The sequence below is a fragment of the Aulonocara stuartgranti genome (assembly GCF_965226115.1).
Source record: "Aulonocara stuartgranti genome assembly, chromosome: 17".
NCBI classification, from domain to species: Eukaryota; Metazoa; Chordata; class Actinopteri; order Cichliformes; family Cichlidae; genus Aulonocara; species Aulonocara stuartgranti.
In genome coordinates this window covers 4,383,295-4,405,374 of record NC_138953.1, presented here as the reverse complement: position 1 = coordinate 4,405,374, position 22,080 = coordinate 4,383,295, and the positions used below count along the sequence as shown (strand labels likewise).

General features: G+C 39.9%; 3 protein-coding genes across 5 annotated transcripts in view; 1 reads left to right on the top strand and 2 right to left on the bottom strand.

Annotated features, from left to right (window-relative positions):
- Nucleotides 1-420: 420 nt before the first annotated feature.
- On the bottom strand, nucleotides 421-12,546 carry ucmaa (upper zone of growth plate and cartilage matrix associated a). Its single transcript, XM_082511123.1, has 6 exons — nucleotides 12,508-12,546; nucleotides 7,346-7,447; nucleotides 6,212-6,271; nucleotides 6,028-6,120; nucleotides 3,605-3,703; nucleotides 421-934 (listed from the first exon to the last, which is right to left on the bottom strand). Exons 2-6 carry the CDS (start codon nucleotides 7,401-7,403, stop codon nucleotides 846-848), a joined length of 399 nt encoding a protein of 132 aa, XP_082367249.1. The 5' UTR covers nucleotides 7,404-7,447; nucleotides 12,508-12,546; the 3' UTR covers nucleotides 421-845.
- Nucleotides 12,547-14,059: 1,513 nt separating this feature from the next.
- Nucleotides 14,060-21,183, bottom strand: phyh (phytanoyl-CoA 2-hydroxylase). Of its 3 annotated transcripts, none has more exons than XM_082511118.1 (9): nucleotides 21,009-21,183; nucleotides 20,292-20,347; nucleotides 19,966-20,076; nucleotides 18,307-18,475; nucleotides 17,010-17,091; nucleotides 16,390-16,571; nucleotides 16,156-16,305; nucleotides 15,884-16,018; nucleotides 14,060-14,744 (listed from the first exon to the last, which is right to left on the bottom strand). In XM_082511118.1, exons 1-9 carry the CDS (start codon nucleotides 21,072-21,074, stop codon nucleotides 14,691-14,693), a joined length of 1,005 nt encoding a protein of 334 aa, XP_082367244.1. In that variant the 5' UTR covers nucleotides 21,075-21,183; the 3' UTR covers nucleotides 14,060-14,690. The 3 variants fall into 3 exon arrangements, with proteins under 3 accessions (XP_082367244.1, XP_082367245.1, XP_082367246.1); XM_082511119.1 differs by lacking the exon at nucleotides 21,009-21,183 and adding an exon at nucleotides 20,845-20,985 and having other exon boundaries at nucleotides 20,292-20,401; XM_082511120.1 differs by lacking the exon at nucleotides 21,009-21,183 and adding an exon at nucleotides 20,845-20,985 and having other exon boundaries at nucleotides 20,292-20,398.
- A 158-nt stretch (nucleotides 21,184-21,341) lies between these two features.
- The window catches only part of cdk17 (cyclin dependent kinase 17), a 56,766-nt gene continuing 56,027 nt past the window's right edge, over nucleotides 21,342-22,080 (top strand). The window contains exon 1 of the mRNA XM_082511111.1: nucleotides 21,342-21,426. The gene's annotated coding sequence lies outside the window, so the exon portion shown is untranslated. The remainder of the gene's footprint in view (nucleotides 21,427-22,080) is intronic.

Here is a 22,080-nt window from a genome sequence, read left to right as displayed (position 1 = left end):
ACCTATATTGGCACAGAAACACCCTCTAACACGCTCCATATGTTGGTGCCAGGCGGAGCCAGGTGGCACTTACTCAATTCTTTGAGCCAATCCACATGGCTTTAAAGGTCTGAGGTGGAATCACAGTATAGAGATAAAATAAGCTTTTCTGGGGTTGAAGCTGTGTGATTAGCAAGTGCCAGAGTGCCATGCCACATCATTGTGAGGCTTTTATTTTTGCTCGCTATCCCGTCGCTGCTTGTTTCCCCCCCCTTCTTTCTCTTCACTGAGCACTTTGTGTCTAATATTTCCACTCTGGAATGTGGGATCCATTTCAGGCTGATGATTTCTGCAGCTCACCTCATCTTTTATTCCAAACCGCCTACCTCCCTTTAAGTAAAACTCAAAATACCAGACAGTGGAAGTGTGAGGAAAAGCACATCATTGGAAATTCATCTTTATTTGTCATTGTGACTTGGATATGAAGGACAGTTTGTTGGAAAAATTAAGCTACAACTCTTATCTGGCAAAACCATTTGTGTATAAAAGGTTGGTTTCTTGCCGCTAATACAGCACGTCAGGCTGAAACGACATTATATAGCTTCAATGTACATATAAAAAAACCCAAAAAAGCATGCAAAATTTCTGCCCAACAGTACAAAAGTTGATCCTTACAGTTTAACAATGAAGACATATATTGCACTCTTTAAGTTGTATACAGAAATCAGGTTGAGAAAAAGGTGTAGATTAAAGTGGGACAAATACAGAAACCACTTGCACTCAGAGTCGGGCTGTCACCTTCAGTACGGGGTAAAGGTTGTGGCAGTGAGAGCTGCTGTTGCCCAGCTCTCTGTGATTGAGGATGCTTAGTGGAACCAGTAGTAGCGAGGAGAGAGACCATCGTAATGAAACTCACGCAACTGCTCATTTGTCTCTCTTGACCTCTCATTAACCTCTGTAGATGGAAAAAGAAAGAAAATCATAAGTAAGGCAATGCAATAAGCAAGCATATAACAAACTATATGTAAAATATGTTGAAAGCCACTGTGACAGCACAGTATTCATAATCACATTGTATTCCTGCTCTACTGTAGTTTACAAAATAAAAAACGAGTTTGAACTAGCGATTGACACCATAAAACAATAGGGAACATTGTAGCCTGGCATGGGTGTTGTGGAAGGAAAAGACTGATGAAAGGAATACACAACCACTGGGGCAAGAAAATCAGATGCAACAGGTCTGTAGAATTTAGACTGCAAACTGATGCGGAACATGGATATCCTCTCTGAGTCCCAACTCTGACAGAGGGTTCTTCCTATATCATGCTATATAAATAAAACCAAATTGGATTGTTGTCAGGAGAGATATGTAACAGTCATTTGTAAAAGACGATGGCGGCAGAGTCATGGTTTGTGGCTGCATTTTACATGGGGGAACACAATCAATCATAACTGGCCTTCCCAGAGCTCAGACCTTGATAAGGAAGCAGTGTGGGATAATCTTGACAGCAAATGGAACAAGAGGCAGCCAACATCCAAAATACACAGAGCTTTGGAAGATCTTTTAAGATGCCTGGAGAACTATTTCCGAAGACTACTATAAGACGTTACAGGAAAGCTGGCAAAGAGAGTTCAGGCTAAACTAAAGAATAAAGGTGGTCACATTAAATATTGATTTTTAAGCCTGTTAGAATTGTTAGACAAACTGTTTTTACCTTCTATAAAGCGCATTTCCTTTTACACGTTCAATAATTTGTTACACCTGTTTCCTATTTTCTGAGGTGGCTCAAGACTTATCAGAGTACTGTGCAAACTTTTTCCAACATACAATTTTAATGCTATACTTTAATCCTCACTCTTACACCTCATTTTATTTTTGTACTGGCGGGAAGCAGTTCATCAAACAAAACCGATGAGTAGATGCTATCAGGTGGAGGTGACTGTAGTGGGTCATATAAAGAGGAGGTTGTTTCAATCTATCCACTGTCTATTAGCATATACAAAAAGAACTGAAATATTCCATACATAGCCTGAAATGTGACTCTAAAGTATAATGCTTTTCATTATTAGCAGTGCCTTAAATTCTTAGCTAGCTAGGCTAGTGTTAGCAAAGCTGAGTTTTTACAGACCCTATTTACAATGAGGACAAATACTGGTGACTGCTATGCCTTAGCCTCCTAGTAGATGCGCCTATGGTATGAATTTTAAAATTCCTACATTGCTTTTTTCCCAGTTACCACATTCCCAAGATTTTCAGAAAACCTGACCTCTTAAACTCAGCGGAGATTTTTAGTATGCTAGGCGCACCTATGGTATCAATTTGAAACTCCGATGATGGCTTGCTCTCAAGTTATTGCATTAACAAATTTGGGAGTAGACACCGCCCACCCACGACGACTACAACAATACGCTATCAGCTTAATATGGGTGAGGGGTAAAAAACATTTATGCTACCTCTAAGTTGCATTCCTGAGTTAGGCAATTGATTCTTCTTAACTATAATCTCAACTGCTTTCAGAAGCTAACAATAAATCTATCAAAAAGTGAAATTTTATGAAACCCTTGCTGCGAAAAGTAAATCACACTAACTTGATAATAATAACATAATTAACTATAGCTCATCTTTTGCACAGTATAGAGAATTTGTTGGCCCCATAGCAAAGCAATGTATGTGCTCACTTCAGAGTAATTCAGGTATTATTCAAAGTTTGGTATCGCAATATTTCTTCCATTCTTTATGGTTCACCAACTTGATTTTAAATGCAGCATAAAGTGATAAAAATGGACCGAGACATGAAAATACGAATTCTGTGTTGGCATTCGGTTGAGACCTTGTTTATCTTTAGAACTTGTTGACCCAAACCATGCAAACACCGTCTCTCACAAATAAAACCCAGTCCCATCTTTATGGTTAGCAGTTCTTAGTTTAGAAACTGTGAATGCAGCTATATCACAAGTGACAGACGACCACAGGGAAGATTGTCAGCTTGGGATCAACCACAAATAGACACTTTGATTTGGTGTGGAGTCTCAGGCACTGTGCTGTGGTTCAACGGCTCGTGGGTGCCAGAAGATCCAAACTTAATCTTTGTCCCTCAGTGTGGTCTCGACTGAGGCCTCTCATGGTGACTAACATTCAAGTAATTGTCAGTTTCCTGTAAGAGTGAGCTCAAGTTGGCTGTTGCAATATCGCCTATCTTTTCTGTTATAGTGCTTCATTAGTGGTCTCAAAGCAGATTGATGTTTCCATTACTATTTCTGTTAAATCAGTGACAATGATTCATGATTATTTGTTCTTGCATTTTTTTTACTTGTGTTTTGATGATTTCACCTTCAGCACACAGAAACAATGACTTTAAGTAAGCATTTGGTATTTAATTGAAAATTCCTTTCCTGTTTTCATTAGCGCTATAAACAGGATAATAGGAAAATGTTTTCCCCTGCTGTGTATTTCCTAATTTGATGTGCTGTTGTGCAATCTCAGCAAAATGTAGACTTGAGGGAACATATCTAATAGTAGGAGTCATAGAATCGCCAGATGCCGTAACTTAATTTTTGTTTCATGGTGTTAAATCGGAGAGCACAGGAACCTGCTTTAAAGAAACCAGGTTAATTCAGGTCTTACCGTCTCGGTCCTCCTCAACATAGTTCTCATATTCGTTCCTTTGTTCCTCATTGTACTCCCTTCTGCGCTCATCGGCTGCCATTTTCACCCCCTGCTCAGCTGTTGGTGATGGAAAGAGTTATTTGCTCACAAAATAGTCAAAATAGAAGGTTGTATTTTTTCACATGTTCAAAACTGTTTTAGTAGTTTTTACTTCCATGGTCTGATTCTACTGTAACCTTTCTTTTTTATTCATTTTTGATTAATCATTTTATTCCATTATTTACCTTCTAATTGGGATAAACATCTAAAATATTGTGTGAACATTATCCCAGGCACAGGTACAGGGTAGGCTCTTTATGGATTAGATAAGACTTCTAATCCATACATAGTGCCTGTAGGTCAACCGTAGCTGCAGTGTGGGAAATAATTATATTTGATGCCTTGCTGAATTTGTATTTGAAGTTTTCTCACTTAAGAAGAAATGAAGAGACTTTTTTAGTAGTTCCATTTTAATGGAGAGACACCGATAGGCTGCTGCTTGCCCATTTGCCAAATAGACCACAATCAGTCAATCAATTACACCTGTCCACAGAATCAGTTCCTTCTCCACCAACATGTGCAAGACCAAAAAGCTGTTAAGGGACATGGACCTGCAAAAGGCTGCAATGGGCTACAAGACCATCAGCAAAAAGCTTGATGAAAAGGTGACAACTGTTTGTGCGATTATTTGGAGATGGATGAAATATAAATGGCCATCAGTCACTCTTGGTCTGGAGCTCCATGCAAAATCCTACATTGGGTGAAGATGATCATTAGAAAGTTTGTGGATCAGCGTAAAACTATATGGGGGAGCTTCCAAAAGATCTGAAGGCAGTTGGGACCAGTCACAAAAAACACCATTGGTAACACACTACACCATAATGGACTGAAATCTTGCAGTGCGCCCAGCTCAAGAAGGTACAGATAAAGGCCTTTGTTAAGTTTGCCAGTGAACATCTAAATTTTTCAGAGAAAGTTTTGGGAAAAGTGCTGTGGTCAGATGAAACCAAAATCGAGCTCTTTGGCATTAGCTCCACCTGCCATATCTGTGAGAGGGAAAATGCTGAGTATGACCTAAAGTCAAGCACGGAGGTGGATTATTATGCTTTGGGGGTTTTCTGCTAAGACTACATGACACTGCATTGAGGTGCCAATGGATGGGGCCATGTACAGTAAAATCTTGGATAAGAGTCTTCTTCCCTCAGCCAGAAAAATGAAGATGGGTCATGGCTGGATATTCCAGCATAATAAACATAAAAAACATACCGCTAAGACAACAAAGTCTAATGTCCTCTTGTATTCTCTAACAGATTTAAAAATGGAAAAACAAAAATGGGGAAAGGGAAAAGAATAGTAGAATGCTACAGACAGCTGCTCTGGTTAAGCAGTCATCCAACATCTGTTGGAAATATTATACATAAAACAATCAATTTTTGCCTTTTAAGTAATTTTGAGCACAGAGACTTCTTCCTTTCAATAAAATCTTTCCTGTGTAATTGGTTGTTGTGCATCCACCTTTACTTTTCTCTCCAAAGAAAAGTCCTTTACACACACACACATAGCTGACTAGGGTTCAAATTGACTAACTTGGCAAGTAACAATATCAACCTTTTTTCCAAGAAAAGGTTGTTTGTCTGTTACTGCTACGATGGGTGGGAAAAAGTGTCATGAAAAACAGCCTGTCTCTGGAGGTCTGCCCAGGGACATGCATACTTCTCTGATAGTTTTTTCCAGTATAAAACATATAAATCAACAAAGAAAAACTTCTGGGTTGGACTGATGGTTTCAGAGCTTTTGTGCAAGTGAATGTGTTTCTGTTTAGTTAGTTTTAAGGTGTGTGAATGATGTTTATTGTACTAATTCTCAGAATGAAAGAATGAGCTTACTGTACCAAGAAACTTAGAGAATGAGCCTGCTCCAGAGTACCCTGTGACTCCTTCTGCAGCCTCCAGTTTGTGTGTGTGTCTGTGAGAGACCTAGATTTGAAAGATGCTTCTGCATGGAACACCTGCCTGAGTTTGTATCACTCTCTTTAAGTGTCCCAGCTTGCAGCCAAAACAAACTGTGTCATCTCCAATCCCAACCACAAACGAATAAGCCAACAGTCACACAAAGAATATCTATGGAACGTGCCATAATTGAGTGTGGCCACATCAGCGACTCAAGCAGGGCCAAGGAGAACTAAACCACATGTAGCACTGAATATAAATCAACACACTCCCCACTCCCAGACCACACCAGCCAAACAGCGCAAAGGCAGTCAATTCTTCAGCTTTTCAGAAATAGCCATTCTTCCTCCAAAATGACTACAAAACAACATGCAGACAGCCCTAAACAATTTCCTCTTGGTGGCTAGCCTTTGTTTTAAAGTGGATGTGTAAAATATATGGTGTGCAGCATACCTAGGAACTCGTAGTATCGGACTGAGCGCCGATTGCGGCGTTTGAAAAAGTTGGAGGCGTCTGACTCGGGCATAAAAACCTGCTGTGCAGCACCTAAAGGTCAGAGGTCATAAGTTCACAGCTGCATGAGCAGAAATGTAAAGAATAATTTACTGGAAGTAGCTTGAAGGATAAAAAGTCATACCTTTAGCATCTGATGCTTTTGAGTCATCCCGTACTGCTGCACCTTCCACCAGGCTGAAAACTAAAGGTGAGGGGAAAATATTTTATCTCATACATATATATATATATGCTTTACACACACACACACACACACACACACACACACACACACACACACACACACACACACATATATATATATATATATATATATATTAGGGGTGCAACGATATTCGTATCGATATTAAACCGTTCGATACAGTGCTTTCGGTTCGGTACGCATATGTATCGAACAATACAAAATTTTTAATTTATTTTATCAACTTTCCTTCTGACGATGCTGTCTGTGTTGAGCGCTATACATATATATATGTATATACACACACACACACACACACACACATATATATATATATATATATATATATATATATATATATATATATATATATATATATTCACTTCATGTGGAAGAGCTTTTCATTCTCTAAGTCTTTAACTGCAAATCTTTAAATACAGCTTCAAATACAGCCCCTCCACTGTGAGTACTCCTTGAACAAAAGCTTACTGGTGGATAGCCGGGGGCACAAAACTAACAAAGGATCTGACATGTAAAAAATACAGATGTTTCCATTAGGTAGTTTTGTGCAGCACTGAGTGTAAAAAAACAAACTATGTAGATTTTGAATCAAAATTCCATTTCACAAATTTGTCATGTCTTCCTCTGTGCTGTAGTTTAGTGTAGCTTGCTTCAGATTAGATCAGTTTCTTATTATAAGCATCTAAGCCACACCACATTTTTCAGTGATTGGTCTCATAAAAATCATGCCTTACTGTGTCCTCAGCCATCACAAAGGGGCCAAATGGAAGAAAACTCTTTTTTACCTTGGGTGCCAAACCTAAGCATTTAACCATACATACTTGCCTGTCCCAACTGAGAAAATATTAAAAAATAAAAAATAAATAGAAATAAAAATACATTAAAAAATATATTTTTAATATTTTAAAATTGTTCCCCAGTCAACCCAACACAATGCATCAGTGCTTTGTACCCTCAAAGCTACTCTTGTTTTTTCTACCCTGAAGATGTTGAATCCAAAAGTTACTCTTCCACTCCCCCCACTCTTTTCCCCACCTACCAAGACAAGGTACTCACAGGTAATGACAAAGAGGGTGGTGAGAACAGACAAGACAAAGACTCGAGCCCAGGACATCTTGAAGGTAAAAGGCAGAAGCTCCACTGGACTTCACAGCACACCTAACAGAGTTCAAGTGAGTGAGGATAGAAGGATGAAGCAGGGAATGGTGGAAGATGAGAGAGAGGTGTGGAGGGAGGAAGAGAGTGGGAGGAGAAAGGAGGAGGTGAAGCTTTACAGAGGGAGGGAAGATGCTGGAATTTCAGTTCCCCAGGGGAGGAGATGACGGAGAAAGCAAGGAGGGAAAGAGGAGAGATGAACTAAAAAGAAGAGAACAGCTAAATAGAAATCAAGATTAAAAAATACTTTTAATACAAAATGAAAATGAAAATCATAATCCTTTTTTGATGTGACCATCCTTTGCATTTAAAACTGAACTAAACTCCTCATACCATTTTCAAAGGTTTTTTAATGTAGTTGGCAGGCAGTGTTGTTGTCATTTTTGCACATTAAAGTACAGATCTGCTGCAGGAGGCAACTTTCCCCTCACTGAAGACAGTTATTTAAGACACGTCAGCCTGCTGGAACCAATCACAAGCCTTCCCGATGGACAACAGTGCAAGTTTCTGAAGTGCCTGAAAGTTTTTTGCCCTGCACATAATGCATATTCAGTCCTTGCATTTTGTGGGTAAATCCGTCCATGAAGCCAGATCACACACACCAATTAGTTAAACTGCAGGAATGTCTTAAAGACATAAAGACCTGGATGGCCGCTAACTTTCTGCTTCTTAATTCAGATAAAACTGAGGTTATTGTACTCGGCCCTGAAAATCTTAGAAATATGGTCTCTAACCAGATTCTTACTCTGGATGGCATTACCTTGGCCTCCAGTAACGCTGTGAGGAAACTTGGAGTCATTTTTGGCCAGGACATGTGCTTCAATGCACATATTAAACAAATATGTAAGACTGCTTTCTTACATTTGCGTGACATCTCTAAAATTAGAAATACCCTGTCTCAGAGTGACGCTGAAAAACTAGTTCATGCATTTATTACTTCCAGTCTGGACGACTGTAATTCATTATTATCAGGATGTCCAAAAAACTCACTGAAAAGCCTTCAGTTAATCCAAAATGCTGCAGCAAGAGTACTGACAGGGACTAGAAAGAGAGAGCAGATTTCTCCTGTTTTGGCTTCCCTTCATTGGCTTCGTGTTAAATCCAGAATTGAATTCAAAATCCTGCTCCTCACATACAAGGTCTTAAATAATCAGGCCCCATCTTATCTTAATGACCTTGTAGTACCATATCACCCTATTAGAGCACTTTGCTCTCGCTCTGCAGGCCTACTTGTTGTTCCTACAGTATTTAAAAGTAGAATGGGAGGGAGAGCCTTCAGTTTTCAGGCCCCTCTTCTATGGAACCAGGCTTCCAGTTTGGATTTGGGAGACAGACACTATCTCTACTTTTAAGATTAGGCTTAAAACTTTCCTCTTTGCTAAAGCATATAGTTAGGGCTGGACCAGGTGACCCTGAATCCTCCCTTAGTTATGCTGCAATAGACGTAGGCTGCCGGGGGATTCCCATGATGCATTGAGTTTTTCCTTTCCAGTCACCTTTCTCACTCACTATGTATTAACAGACCTCTCTGCATTGAATCATATCTGTTATTAACCTCTGTCTCTCTTCCACAGCATGTCTTTATCCTGTCTTCCTTCTCTCACCCCAACCGGTTGCAGCAGATGGCCCCGCCCCTCCCTGAGCCTGGTTCTGCCGGAGGTTTCTTCCTGTTAAAAGGGAGTTTTTCCTTCCCACTGTCGCCAAAGTGCTTGCTCATAGGGGGTCATATGATTGTTGGGTTTTTCTCTGTATCTATGAAGCGCCTTGAGGCGACTTTTGTTGTGATTTGGCGCTATATAAATAAAATTGAATTGAATTGAATCTCTGAATTAAATTATGAAACCTACTTCTGTTTTGCCCACTTTGCGTTGTTTGCAGCACATACTGATTTTCCGATCTCACAAAGGAGCTAGTAACTGCTAACTTTGTGGCTAACGTTGGGCTTTTAATTTCTGCAGCTAACTGCCTGCTGTGGTTAGAAACAAGGTTGATGGCAGCAGGAAGGCTAAACTGCCCCAGAGCTGCAGAAATCAAAAAGATGCTAAACTGTTGCATACATCAGTAGAACCTCTGGTGTTGGTGATCAATGTGTGTAGATTTGGCAAACAACTACTTTCACATTAGGAAAAAAAAACAATCATCTGACTCAGTGTAAATACCACTGATTAAAGTGTGTGAATGGAATCCTCATCACTTCACAGTTTTCAAAGAGGGAGTTGGGATGGAACATAACCCGAGGAAAAGCCAGAGAAAACCAGCTACTTTTGTGACTGCTGGAAGATGTTAAATAATAAAACTGGGAGCCAGAAACACAAGCTTTGACCCATAGGAATATCCCTTACCTTAAACAGCTTCATGCTTTGAGCCACAACTGAGCCCAATCAAGGCCTTATTTTAGATTCATTGGAGCTCTAACATTCGTGAACGTGGGAATCAAAACTCTTCCTGCAAGTCAGTTGCCCTTTGTTTCTCTAGGTGGATGAGTTCATACAGCCTCTGCTTTTCCTACAGATAACTGTGTTTGTAGTTTAAGGAGCTTGTAGCAAAAGGTAAATACTGAAATTTTCTATAAATCATATGAAATAAAGCATAATAGACTTTTTCTAAATGGCACTTTTATAATTGTTGTCTTAACAAACCACCCACTGTGCATTTTTCTCTTTCTATGTACTGCAGAGGAATGGTTTATTTCAGGAGCTTCATTCAGGTTTCAGAATGCATCACAGTACAGAAACAGCCTTAGTGAAGGTTACAAATGATCTTCTTAGCCTTTGATAGTCAAGTCATCTCTGTGCTTGTCCTGCTAGGGCCAATACTGCTGACCATAATATTTTATTACAGTGATTAGAGCATGCTGTAGGTATGTGCTGCAGTGGTTTGAATCATATATATCTAATAGACTCCAATTTGTTCATGTAAATGGACACACTAAGGTTAATTATGGAGTTCCACAGGGTTCAGTGCTAGAACCAATTCTGTTTACATTATACATGCTTCCCTTAGACAGTATCATCAGAAGGTATAGCATACATTTTCACTGCTATGCAGATGACACCCAACTTTATCTTTCCATGAAGCCAGATAACACACACCAATTAGTTAAACTGCAGAAATGTCTTAAAGACATAAAGACCTGGAAAATTTGGTTCTCTAGTAACACTGTGAGGAATCTTTGAGTTGTTTTTGACCAGAAGGTCTTAAATAATCATGCCCCATCTTATCTTACAGACCTCATAGTACCGTATCACCCAAATAGAGCACTTTGCTCTCATACTGCTGGCTTACTTGTAGTAAGCCAGGCTACTAAAGCTACTGAAAAGTAGAATGAGAGGCAGAATCTTTCAGTCCCCTCTTCTGTGGAACCAGCTCTTAGTTTAGATTCAGGAGACAGACAGCCTCTTTACTTTAAAACTGTGGTAAAAACTTATCGTTAGAGCTGGATCAGGTGACCCTGAATCCCCTCTTAGTTATGCTGCAAAAGGCTTAACCACTGTTTCCCTCCCCACTCTCACCAAGTAATAACCAAGGGGGTTATCTGATTGCTAAGGTTTTCTCTATATTATTGTAGGTCCTTTACATTACAATATAAAGCTGATTGAAGAAACAGAAACTCTGCCTCTATAAAATGTTCCTTTTATACCCATCATGACTATCCCATTTTAAACATTTGTTTTTTGTGTACTACTGTGAATAAAATATGGGTTTATGAGATCCACATGTCATTGCATTCTGTTTTTACATCTCATCCCAACTTTTTTGGAATTGTGGTTATATAAAACATGGCCAAATAAAAAAGCTCAGGGTTCACCCTGCTTAATGCTCCTTTTTCCTATTTTTTTGGCTCTATATGATGTCAACAGAAACAAATATCTCTAATATGCTCGCCTCAGGCACATGAATCTGGCGGCAAAACATGTGAGCGTACTGCAACAGGGTCAAAGAATGAACATGTGGAGATAGAAATGAGAATAATAGTTCCTCTTTAAATTTTGAGTTGCAATTTAAATTGGTCTCTGCAGATTTTACCCTGGAGTGTTTGTGATCTGAAATTTCCTTTGAAGGAAACTCAACAGTCCTACTCAGAAAACATTAAACAGAAAATGAGCCAGAAGTCAGAACCTGTTTGCACGACGCACATAGTTACAGATGCATACGCAGCATGTGTGTGCATGTGTAAATATGGGTTATATATGCATATACCAGTGATGGGATTTCCAGCTCTTTTTAGAGAACCGGCTCTTTTGGCTCGGCTCACTAAAAAGAGCCGGCTCTTTCGGCTCCCAACTGGCTCTTCAGGTTGTTTTGTTGCTTTAATTAATATATTATTAACAACAATAAAAAAATTACGCACAAAAGGAATTACTAATGTAAAAAAACTCGTGGTTTTATTTATATATGTTTATATATAAATATATGCGGTGGCCCCAAGAGACAAAGCAAGTACAAACTCCAAAACATATTTCTAGCGTTAACTGAACTTAGCAGAGCTACCTAGATCACTTAAATTACATAATTGAAAGCATATGTGTATTGTTTGTGTATTTATACACAAGCACTCATATATATTCAAATAAAAAAAAAAAAAGAAGTTCATTTACCTGTTACTACCACACACCAAATCCGGTCGTTGGTACTTCCTGGCTTGTGTAACCACTAGGTAACAAAAGCTCAACACTGCGCCTAGCATCCTGGAGCAGTTGTGTTTTGTATGTGTTTTGGAGTTTGTACGTGTTTTGGAGTTTGTACGTTCTTTGTCGCTAGGGGCCACCGTAAATATACTTTTATTTATTCACGCCACATAAAATGTAATAAATAAATCATATAATACAAAAACCAACTATTTACATTTCAACTTTTAACTATTTAAATTTTCAGCTTTTTCCTTTTAAACAAATTTTAAGTGAAACAACACAAAACACTGCAAACCACAACACAATTAAATATAAATTAAAATACTAAAACAAAAAGAAGATGCACATTCTCTGTCATATGGACCTGCATGAATAAACTTTCTGAATCCTTTATCATCCACAACTGAAAATAGTTGTGGATGATTACTATACCTTTCTAATGTGACGTTGTTGTCCCTGGCTCTCTTTCTCTCTCTCTTTCCCTTCTGCTCTGTTCCTGTGCTACTGCGAGTGTAACTACCGCCCCTCCCCCCTCATCCCAGCTAAAGCACAAGGCTCGCGTGCGGAGTGAAGGGGGGAAAAAGTGCGAGAGAGAGGGTGAGAGAAAGGGGGAAAGAAAAAAGAAAAACCGGATGCAATGATTGCAAAGTGCTTATGCTGGTATGGTTTAAGTGTCCTCTTTTGCATTTTCCTCCGCATGACAACATGTACTTATGTAACATATATGTTTTTCTAGGCTTGCTTTTAGTGACCATGACGGTCTCAAAGTTCAGCTCGACTTTCATGCTTTTGAACAAAGGCTTTGTTGAAATGTAACCACGTCGACTCACTCTTAGCAGTGCTGCTTTTAAAAACAACTAATTAATTTTTCCAGTCATATGACTGCCACTATCATCAAGTGCCAGCCACTTTGACTTTAATTCAATGTTAAACAGAGAAGTTCATCAGTGTTTTACAACTCTGTTTCCTCCCATTTTCAAAGTTAAAACTTTCAGATCTGGCCTCACAAAACCTTTTTCTTTCTTCCAGTGGAGGGCAAGCAGTTACTAATTACCTTGCACTGCTTTTCATCCAACTATATCAGGTTCAAATGCTGATGCTCACATTTGTGGTGTGCTGCCTAACTCCACAACAGATAGGCCTCAACAACAAAGTGACATAGTTCTTGAGCAGCTTGTTTACCAGACCTGTTTGGCTATACGTAACTCTTCATGTTAAATCTTCAAAGCAAATCACACTCTCCTAGGTACAACCAGAAGGTTGCAGGTAAGAATCTGGTGACCGTGATATGTTTTTCCTTGATGCCTTGTGTTTTGGAGCCATTCTGTTTTCAGGTATCAGTGTCATTGCTTGACCTCCACATTTCACACAGGATCTCCAGAAGCTAGTACGACTTGGAGTCTCTCACTATGTGGAGACTTTACTAAAGCCATGTCACTGTCTTTCGCTGCTTATGAATATTGTGTAACTAGAAGGTCATACAGATTCAGGCAAATGAGTCTGAATTAGCCTCACCGCTGGACAAAACAGCAACTGCGATAACAGGAACATAAAAAGAAGCACTTATCTAATTCAGGGTGGGTTGGAGCCTATCACAGTTATCATAGGGCAAAGGGTGGGATACGCCCTAGACAGGTCACCAGTATAAGTGCACAGACACAATAACACCCACAGAAATTTAAAATCAATTAACCTAACAAGCATTTATCTGGACTGTGAGAGGAAGCCAGAGTACCAGGAGACAACACACACAGGAACAGGGAGAACTTGCAAGCTCCACACAGACAGGGACTATCAGATAAAAACAAACCACCTCAAATGACTCTCCTCTTGAATTCGAGTTAAGTTTCTTGTGCGCTCAACAGAGAAAGTTCTATTTTGTAGGAGTGAGTGGATGATTACCGTCCGGTTTAATCCAGTCACTGGAACTTAAATTATTACAAACCCCAAACTTTCTGTGTATGAAACTCAAAACCACAGTCTGTTTATATAGCAGTCAATTCTGAGTTTTATTGCTAATATTAGCAAAATACACTACATTTATTACATGAAGCTCAAAAACTCCTGTTGAAAGATTAAAAATGCCATTAAAGATGCAAAAATAAACATTCTCATTAATTTACAAGGCAGAATGCCGCAAGATTAAGGCCTCTGTTAGTGTCAATTCACAAGTGCAACATCACTTAAACACTTTCATTAATCTTTCTTTCCACTTAATCCCTTTTTGAACTTCACACTCTGTCACTCGTAACACACTCGGTTTTCTTTATGCAAAAATCAATTATTATTTAGAATCCTCATTTGTGTAATTAATGTCTTCTTTTTTTCCCACTTGGCTAAACAACTTTACAGATGGATTTTAGAAGGATCTCTGTACAGTAAAACACTGTTAAATGTTGAATTATATGCAGACTAATCCAGTGCATTTAGGTGAAAGAAAATCAGTGACTGTTTTCGCATAAATTAGATAAGAGTTGTTTGAAGCCCTTGCAGAGCCCTCAGCAGAAAAACCCGAAAACTTTGCTGCAGTGATCCAAAGCCTGTTGCTTCTCATTCAGCCGCTGTGCTGAGATGGCGAAGTTTGAGCTCAGTTTCATCACCCCGCAGAAGCGTCTTCACATCGAAATCCTCTCTCCCTGCACCAGACGACCCCGAATTGCCCAGGTGTCCTGTGAGAGAGACGGATTTGAAGGAGAGGTTAGCCACAAAAACAAATCCCTTTTATTTTCCTCTGTTTTAATGTTATTCTAATAGCAAATTTTGGAGTTTACAGGAACAGAAATTCCTTTAGCTTTTCATCAGACATCAGCTGCTCATTATGAGCCAGCTCATAATAATAGCAATCTTATTTAAGCCGTGTTTGAAAGGTTTAGCAGATGGTGGTTACATGTAAGCCAGGTTTGATGTTTTTTATCTTTGTGTTTACATAAAGTAAAACCAATGTGTTGTATTCTGTCTGACTCTGTTGCCAATTTCCTGAAATGTCTGTCGGGTGTTTTGTTCATATAATGGGAAGAATGTGACTTTAATTCAATTTCAGCAGGAAAGTTTCTACACAGTCTTTATTCTCAGGTTGTTTTCTCGTTTAGGGCAATTACATCCACTAAGCCACACTTCATTCTAAAGATGCATTAACTGAGTATCTTGCTGCGCTCAGTTTCTGTTTTATATATATAATGACACGCCAGGTTGCACGCTTCCTGGCACACATGCTAAGCAGAGGCTGACCTCGAGGTAAATGTAGCCCATAACAGGATCTTATAACGGGGGCTTGTAAACGATAACGAGACAGACCAGGGATGTTGTTACCTAACGATGCCACTGTAATTTTAACTTTTTATAAATAGATTAAAATCATTAAGTTAAGACGTTTGAATAAAGCTCAGGCGATCATTACGTGCATATGTACAAACATTGATGATATGTGGCAGACTACAAAAAGGCTGATTACAAATGTGAAACGTTGATTTCAAAAGATTTTATTTTGAAGGAGCCTTGCATGGACTACATGACCACAGCGCCTGCTTCCTGCCCTGGGCATCACATGTAATTGACAACCTGTGTCTGACTTTGCTTCCAGTTCCTTGTTATGGTTTAACTTTGTTATTACTCCCTCTTTCATTGCCCAGAGCTTTAACGTGGACACTTTCTGGGATTGTGAGCTATCAGTGCTTAAAGCTAGTGATAAATCAACTGTAAACGTATTTATGTGATTAAAAATATAAGGAAAAGCATAAGAGGCTCCTTTTAATCAAAAAGTAATAATGGAAAGAATAAGATAAATGAAGCTTGGATGTACGTGTCTGACCTTGAAAGTGAGTTCATCACCAACAGCGTGCCTCCTCACTATGATCTCCTTCACCTCTTTCTCTATGTTTTCCTGTGTGGTTCCTTTCACGTCAATGTAATAGCAATCACCGCTGGCATAGTGGCAGGAGATGGCCTGTGAAAACACACACAGATATCACACCTCATTACTCGTATGCAAAAAGAAATACCACAAATAATCATGTGGTTGTATGGAGCTAATTTGCATTAGAAAATATCAGGATCTCAGGTGGACTCTGGGTAATGCAGTACCTTGCGGAAGCCCTGTGTCTGGTTCATGCCAGATCCGTGGATGAGCAGTGGGTGGAAGAAGACTGTGTCACCCTTTTCCATTTCTAGGTGCACCCTGGGGTGCTCCGGGTCATAGTCTCGGACTCCATGGTACATCTTGTTCACCCCGCCCTGAGGACACATGCAATTATTTAAACACTCTGTGTGTGTACATCCTAGCAGGCATGACTGTAGCTGTTACAGTGTTGTGTGTACCTCCCACTCAGGATAGTCATGTTCCTGCAGCGTGCCCTTGTGTGATCCTGGCAGGACGACCAGGCAGCCGTTCTGTCTGTTCACAGTCTCCATAGCTGTCCACGCACAGACGATCCGATCGACTGGTCGAAAGGGAAAGTAATGCAGATCCTGATGCATCGGGTGACGGGACGTCTTCTTACCTGGAATGACAGAAGACACGTTAGACATTACGGTCCCAAACTCGTTTTCATTTTATTTTCTTCACACAAATCACACCTTAAAGATACTCTATGTTATGTTTGAGCTTAAGAAATGGATTGATGCTTCAGATAGATAAAGAACTGGCCATTCAGAGGGAAGATTACTAGCACAGTCTAAAAAGAAAAGCTAATAACAATCAAGCACACATCAAGAGTGTTGATGTAATTATGATCACTGCCACAAGAGGGAGACAAAACTAAGGGACACGTCCAGTTATTACATTGGTTATTATTTATCTGCACAATACTTGTCCTAAAAAGAGTCACGTACCTAAAAATACTGAGTTTAAGAGTAAACCCAAGAAGTACGCAGCATCCAAATAAGTATTAAGTATTTGTGACTTTGTGGGCCAAACATTTTAGTGAGAATTGAAATACCTGCATCAGGAGGTTTGTTGATCAGCATTGTGTGCATTGCCATGATGTTCGGTCCAATGAAACACTCAACATACTTCAGGATCTGATAAAGAAAAGCAAAAATTTTTGTTCTGATAGTCTTCAGGCTTGACTTATTTCATTGTTTATTAAAAGAAACAAATTCAATGCCTATTCATTTTTTTGTTTGTGAAAAACATTTAGACATCCAGATTAATGATTGAAGTCCATGTAATGTTTTCTGCTTTATCACCTGTGTGATTACTGATAGCACCTCTGTGAGGCACCAAACCCTTTTTATCAGAATTAATTTGGCAATTAACACAGAAAAAACAACCATCCTTTGACAAAACAGTCAGATTTATCCAACTTCTTGCTTCCCCCACTTCCGTACCATTGATTCATTGAACTCTCTGGCAGCTGCTCTATTCCCATGTTGTTGCAGTATATTAATGACTAACCTCGTATTGTGGATGGATTATCTCAGTTGTTTTCCTGACTGAAGTTTGGTCCATTTAGAGCAGGGGTGGGCAATTCCAGGTCCCGAGGGCCGGTGTCCCTGCAGGTTTTAGATGTGTCCTTGAACCAACACAGCTGATTTAAATGGCTAAATTAGCTCCTCAACATGTCCTGAAGTTCTCCAGAGGCCTGGTAATGAACTAATCATCTGATTCAGGTGTGTTGATCCAAGGTGAGATCTAAAACCTGCAGGACACCAGCCCTCGGGGCCTGGAATTGCCCACCCCTGATTTAGAGCATCCTGCCATGCGATTGCATTTGTCCCTAACCATCAGGAACCTTCACGTTAACTTTTATCGAGTGGAAAAAAACTTAGCGTCCATCCTCCAGTTTCAGTGGTTATGTTATGCTAACATAGCTGTGTCACTACAAATGTCACTGCTGTTTAGTTTTCTGTCCTCATTTATGTTGGAAGTGATAGCAGAGCTGTACGTTTTAATTTTTTCAGAAATCTCTCAGTCAGAACATGCTATATCATGTTTAGGTAACTAGCGAAACTAGTGAGCTAACTTCCGCTAATTTCTAACTCTGTTAAATTCAATAAATTCTGCTTTCATGGATGCCTCATTCTCCGTTGCCGCCATGCTTTTTCGGCCATGTGCATATGAAAACAAAGGCACTGCGCATGCGCGTTTTACCCATATTCTATTGCAATATTTTATTTTCTTATTGTTGCATAACATTGTACCGGTATTACTGTAAAGGGTATAATATGGCCCAGCCCTACGAAAAACCCTACTGCTGTGTGTATTGTCTTTGTTTGTATGTGGCGTTCCAGTACCTTTGGTAGAGAGCAGTACCGGAACAGCTCAGGATCCTCCTGAAAGTCCTGCACTTTTGAGACAGCTCTCTGATCTGGGACAAACTCGGACTTTGCTATAGCCACGTCCCTCATCACCACCAGACCGGGAACCTTTATTTCCTGTCGACAGATCCGTTCAAACTCCCCCCTGAAGGAGGCACCAAAACACACACACACAACAGTCAGGACGGAAACATGTCTCACAGATGTTCTGTTAGGTTTAGGTAAGGTGAGTATGGAGGTCAGTCAATGGCATCAACTACTACATCCTCCAGGAACTGACTGTGCACTCTCACCACATGAAGCTGTGCACTGTCATTCACCAGGACAAACCCAGGACTTGCTGCACCAATGTAGGGTCTGAGACTGAGTCCAAGGATTTCAAGGATGCTGTTGCCAAGCCTGTAGGTCTGTGTCCCTTCATGGATTTGCCTCCAAAGACTATTACTGACTCACCACCAAACCGGTCATGCTAAACAATGTTACAGGCAGCGTAATGTTCTTCACGGATTCGCCAGAGCCTTTCACGTCTGTCACATGTGCTCAGAGTGAACCTGCTCTCCTCTGTGAAAAAAAAGGGTGCCAGTGGTGGACCTGACAATTCTGGTATCTTATGACAAATGCCAAGCAGTGAGCAGTGAGTGCAGGGCCCACTAGAGGACATTGGTCCGCCCTCATAAAGTCACATTTCTGATACTTTAGTCAGAGACATTCACACCAGTAAACAGCTGGAGGTCATTTGTGGCTCTGGGAGTGCTCAACCTGTTCTTCCTTGCAGACAATGAGCAGATACTGGTCCTGCTGATGGGTTAAGGACCTTCTACAGCCCTGTCCAGCTCTCCTAGAGTAACTGTCTGTCTGTTGAAATCTCTACCATGATCTTGAGACTGTACTGGACTGCAAAACTTCAGGCAATGGCATGTATTGATGTTCCATCTTGGAGGAGTTAAACTACCTATGCAAGATCTGTAGGGTCTCCCCTCATGCTGCCAGTAGTGACACTGACCCTAGCCAAATGCAAAACTAGTGTAATAAAAACAGTCAGATGAGCAGGTAAAATGTCACTGTCCTCCAGCTGTAAAACTGTGCCTGTTTTGGGAGTTGTCTCACTGTTGCTCCTCTAGTACACCTGTTGTTAATTTCATTAACACCAAAACAGCTGAAATGGAATAACAACCCCTCTGCTAATTAAATGACCAGATCAATATCCCATAAGTTTAACTGACTTGATTCTACACTCTGATTAAAGTGTTCCTTAAACAGTCACTGTAAAATTGGTAGATTTTCCTATGGCCAAACTTTCACATACTGAGTACAGTGCATGTATGAATAATCTCCAAGAGATAAAACGATCAGCCTTTGGACCGCTGTAAATATTTAGTTTTCCTGCTTATGAAAGATCAGGTATCCTTGTCTACCTTCTGTACGAGGGCCAGCCAATCAGAAGAAAGCTAGCTCAAAGGGGATGAAAGCTAAAACTGATTGAAATGATGGGGGATCTGCCAAAGGCTGGCATAAAATAAATAATCAATATTTTGAACTGTAACCTATTCAAGTAAAAATAATTATTTTATGTGTTTGTGCTTTTTAAAAAGTACTTATTTCATTTATTATTTATTGCCAAGTGTCTGATGTTACCTGAACCTGTCGATGTCCTGCTTGGACACCAGATTTCTGATGAGAAGGAAGCCATTTTCCTCATAGAAGAGCCGCTGTTCCGGGGTCAGCAGGTCATTATCCAAAGTATACCTGCCAAATTGAAAAAAATAAAAAAATAAAAAAGCTTGCCTTGCCTTTTGAGCCAATGGCACTGTGGCACCACTTGCTATTACACATGGAGAGCAGAAAAGTGGGACACTGTGGACCTGATCAATAGAAGAAACTGTGGGAAAGGTGAACGATAAACATGATTGCTGAGTGCATAAAAACCTTTAGCCCGACGCGGAGCTTAGGTGTGTCCTTACCTCAGTCTCTGTGGGTGACCGTAGCTGACGGTTTCAGCAGACGTGGGTGCAGCTCTCTTCAGCAAATCAGTCAAGGATAACAAAAACAAAAAACACGGGGGAAATGTCTGCTATACAGCAGCGAGAGATTATGATTTATAGATTTCAGATCATTTCCAAGATTTTACAGTGAAACATTCTGCCTTTCTGCCAAAATATGTGAAAATGTCTTTTATGTGAAAATCTGCATTGGTGCTCCATATTAAAACCAGGGAAACCGACAACACTTTTTAAAAAAACAAATCACATGTATAAATTTGTAACTAGCTTATCTTTAAGTTGACCTATCTACAGATAGACCTAACAGATTACACCTATTATTTAACAGGTTGATATAGACAATAATCCAATAACAGTCGTTTCCGAGCCCTAAGTAACAGTTATAAATGTCTCCAGCTAGCTAGCATTAAAAACGTTTATTGCAAATGATATGCAGTCCAAACAAACACACTTGTAGAGAAACAACGGCGAACACGAAAATAACTAGCGGTGTTAACAGCGCAAGAATAGTTACAGGCATTCAGCTCCTGTCCTTATGTCAGTATTCTCCGGGAGGCCTGCAGTCCACCGCGGGTTCCCAGTAGCGGAGTATCAGTGTTATCGGGCGCTCACTGCTTCGCTATAGGCTAAGAGCCTCCAACGAGCCGATTTATCGCAAATACGAATTAAAAAAGATACAATCCCCGCAGGATGTCTGTCAAGATGGTTGATAATGACTCGGAGTCTCTCCAGAGGACGAGACATTTTCTGTCAAGTAGCAGTGCGTCGTGTCCTCTGTAAAAGTAGTGGAGAAGTGGGTTGTTGTTAGTGATGGGTCGTTCGCGAACGAAATGGCTCTTAGAGCCGGCTCTTTGACGTGAACGACGCGAGCCGGCTCCTTATCGCGAGCCGTCATGTGGGGTTTTTTTTCTTTCTCTCACCCTCTCTCTCTCTCTCTCGCACTTTTTTTCCGCTTCACTTCGCACCTGAGCCTTGTGCTTTATGCTGGGCAGAGGGGGGAGGGGCGGTAGTTACACTCAGTAGCACAGGAACAGAGCCAGAGGGAGAGAGAGAGAAAGAGAAAGAGAGCCAGGGACAACAACGTCACATTAGAAAGGTATAGTAATCATCCACAACTATTTTCGGTTGCAGATGATAAAGGATTCAGAAAATTTATTCATGCAGGTCCATATGACAGAGAATATGCATCTTCTTTTTGTTTTCATATTATAATTTATATTTAATTGTGTTGTGGTTTGCAGTGTTTTGTGTTGTTTTCACTTTAAATTTGTAAAAGGAAAAAGCTGAAAATTTAAATAGTTAAAAGTTGAAATGTGAATAGTTGATTTTTGTATTATATGATTTATTTATTACATTTTATGTGGAGTGAATAAATAAAAGTATATTTACAGTGGCCCCTAGAGACAAAGCACATACAAACTTCAAATCACGTACGAACTCTGAAGCACGTACAAACTCCAAAACACGTAAAAACACGTACAAACTCCAAAACACGTAAAAACTCCAAAACACGTACAAAAGACAACAGAAGTGCTCCAGGATGCTGGGCGCAGTGTTGAGCTTTTGTTACCTAGTGGCTACACAAGCCAGCAAGTACCAACGACCGGATTTGGTGTGTGGTAGTAACAGGTAAATGAACTTTTTTTTTAAATTATTTGAATATATATGAGTGCCTGTGTATAAATACACAAACAATACACACATGCTTTCAATTGTGTAATTTAAGTGATCTAGTAGCTCTGCTTTGGAA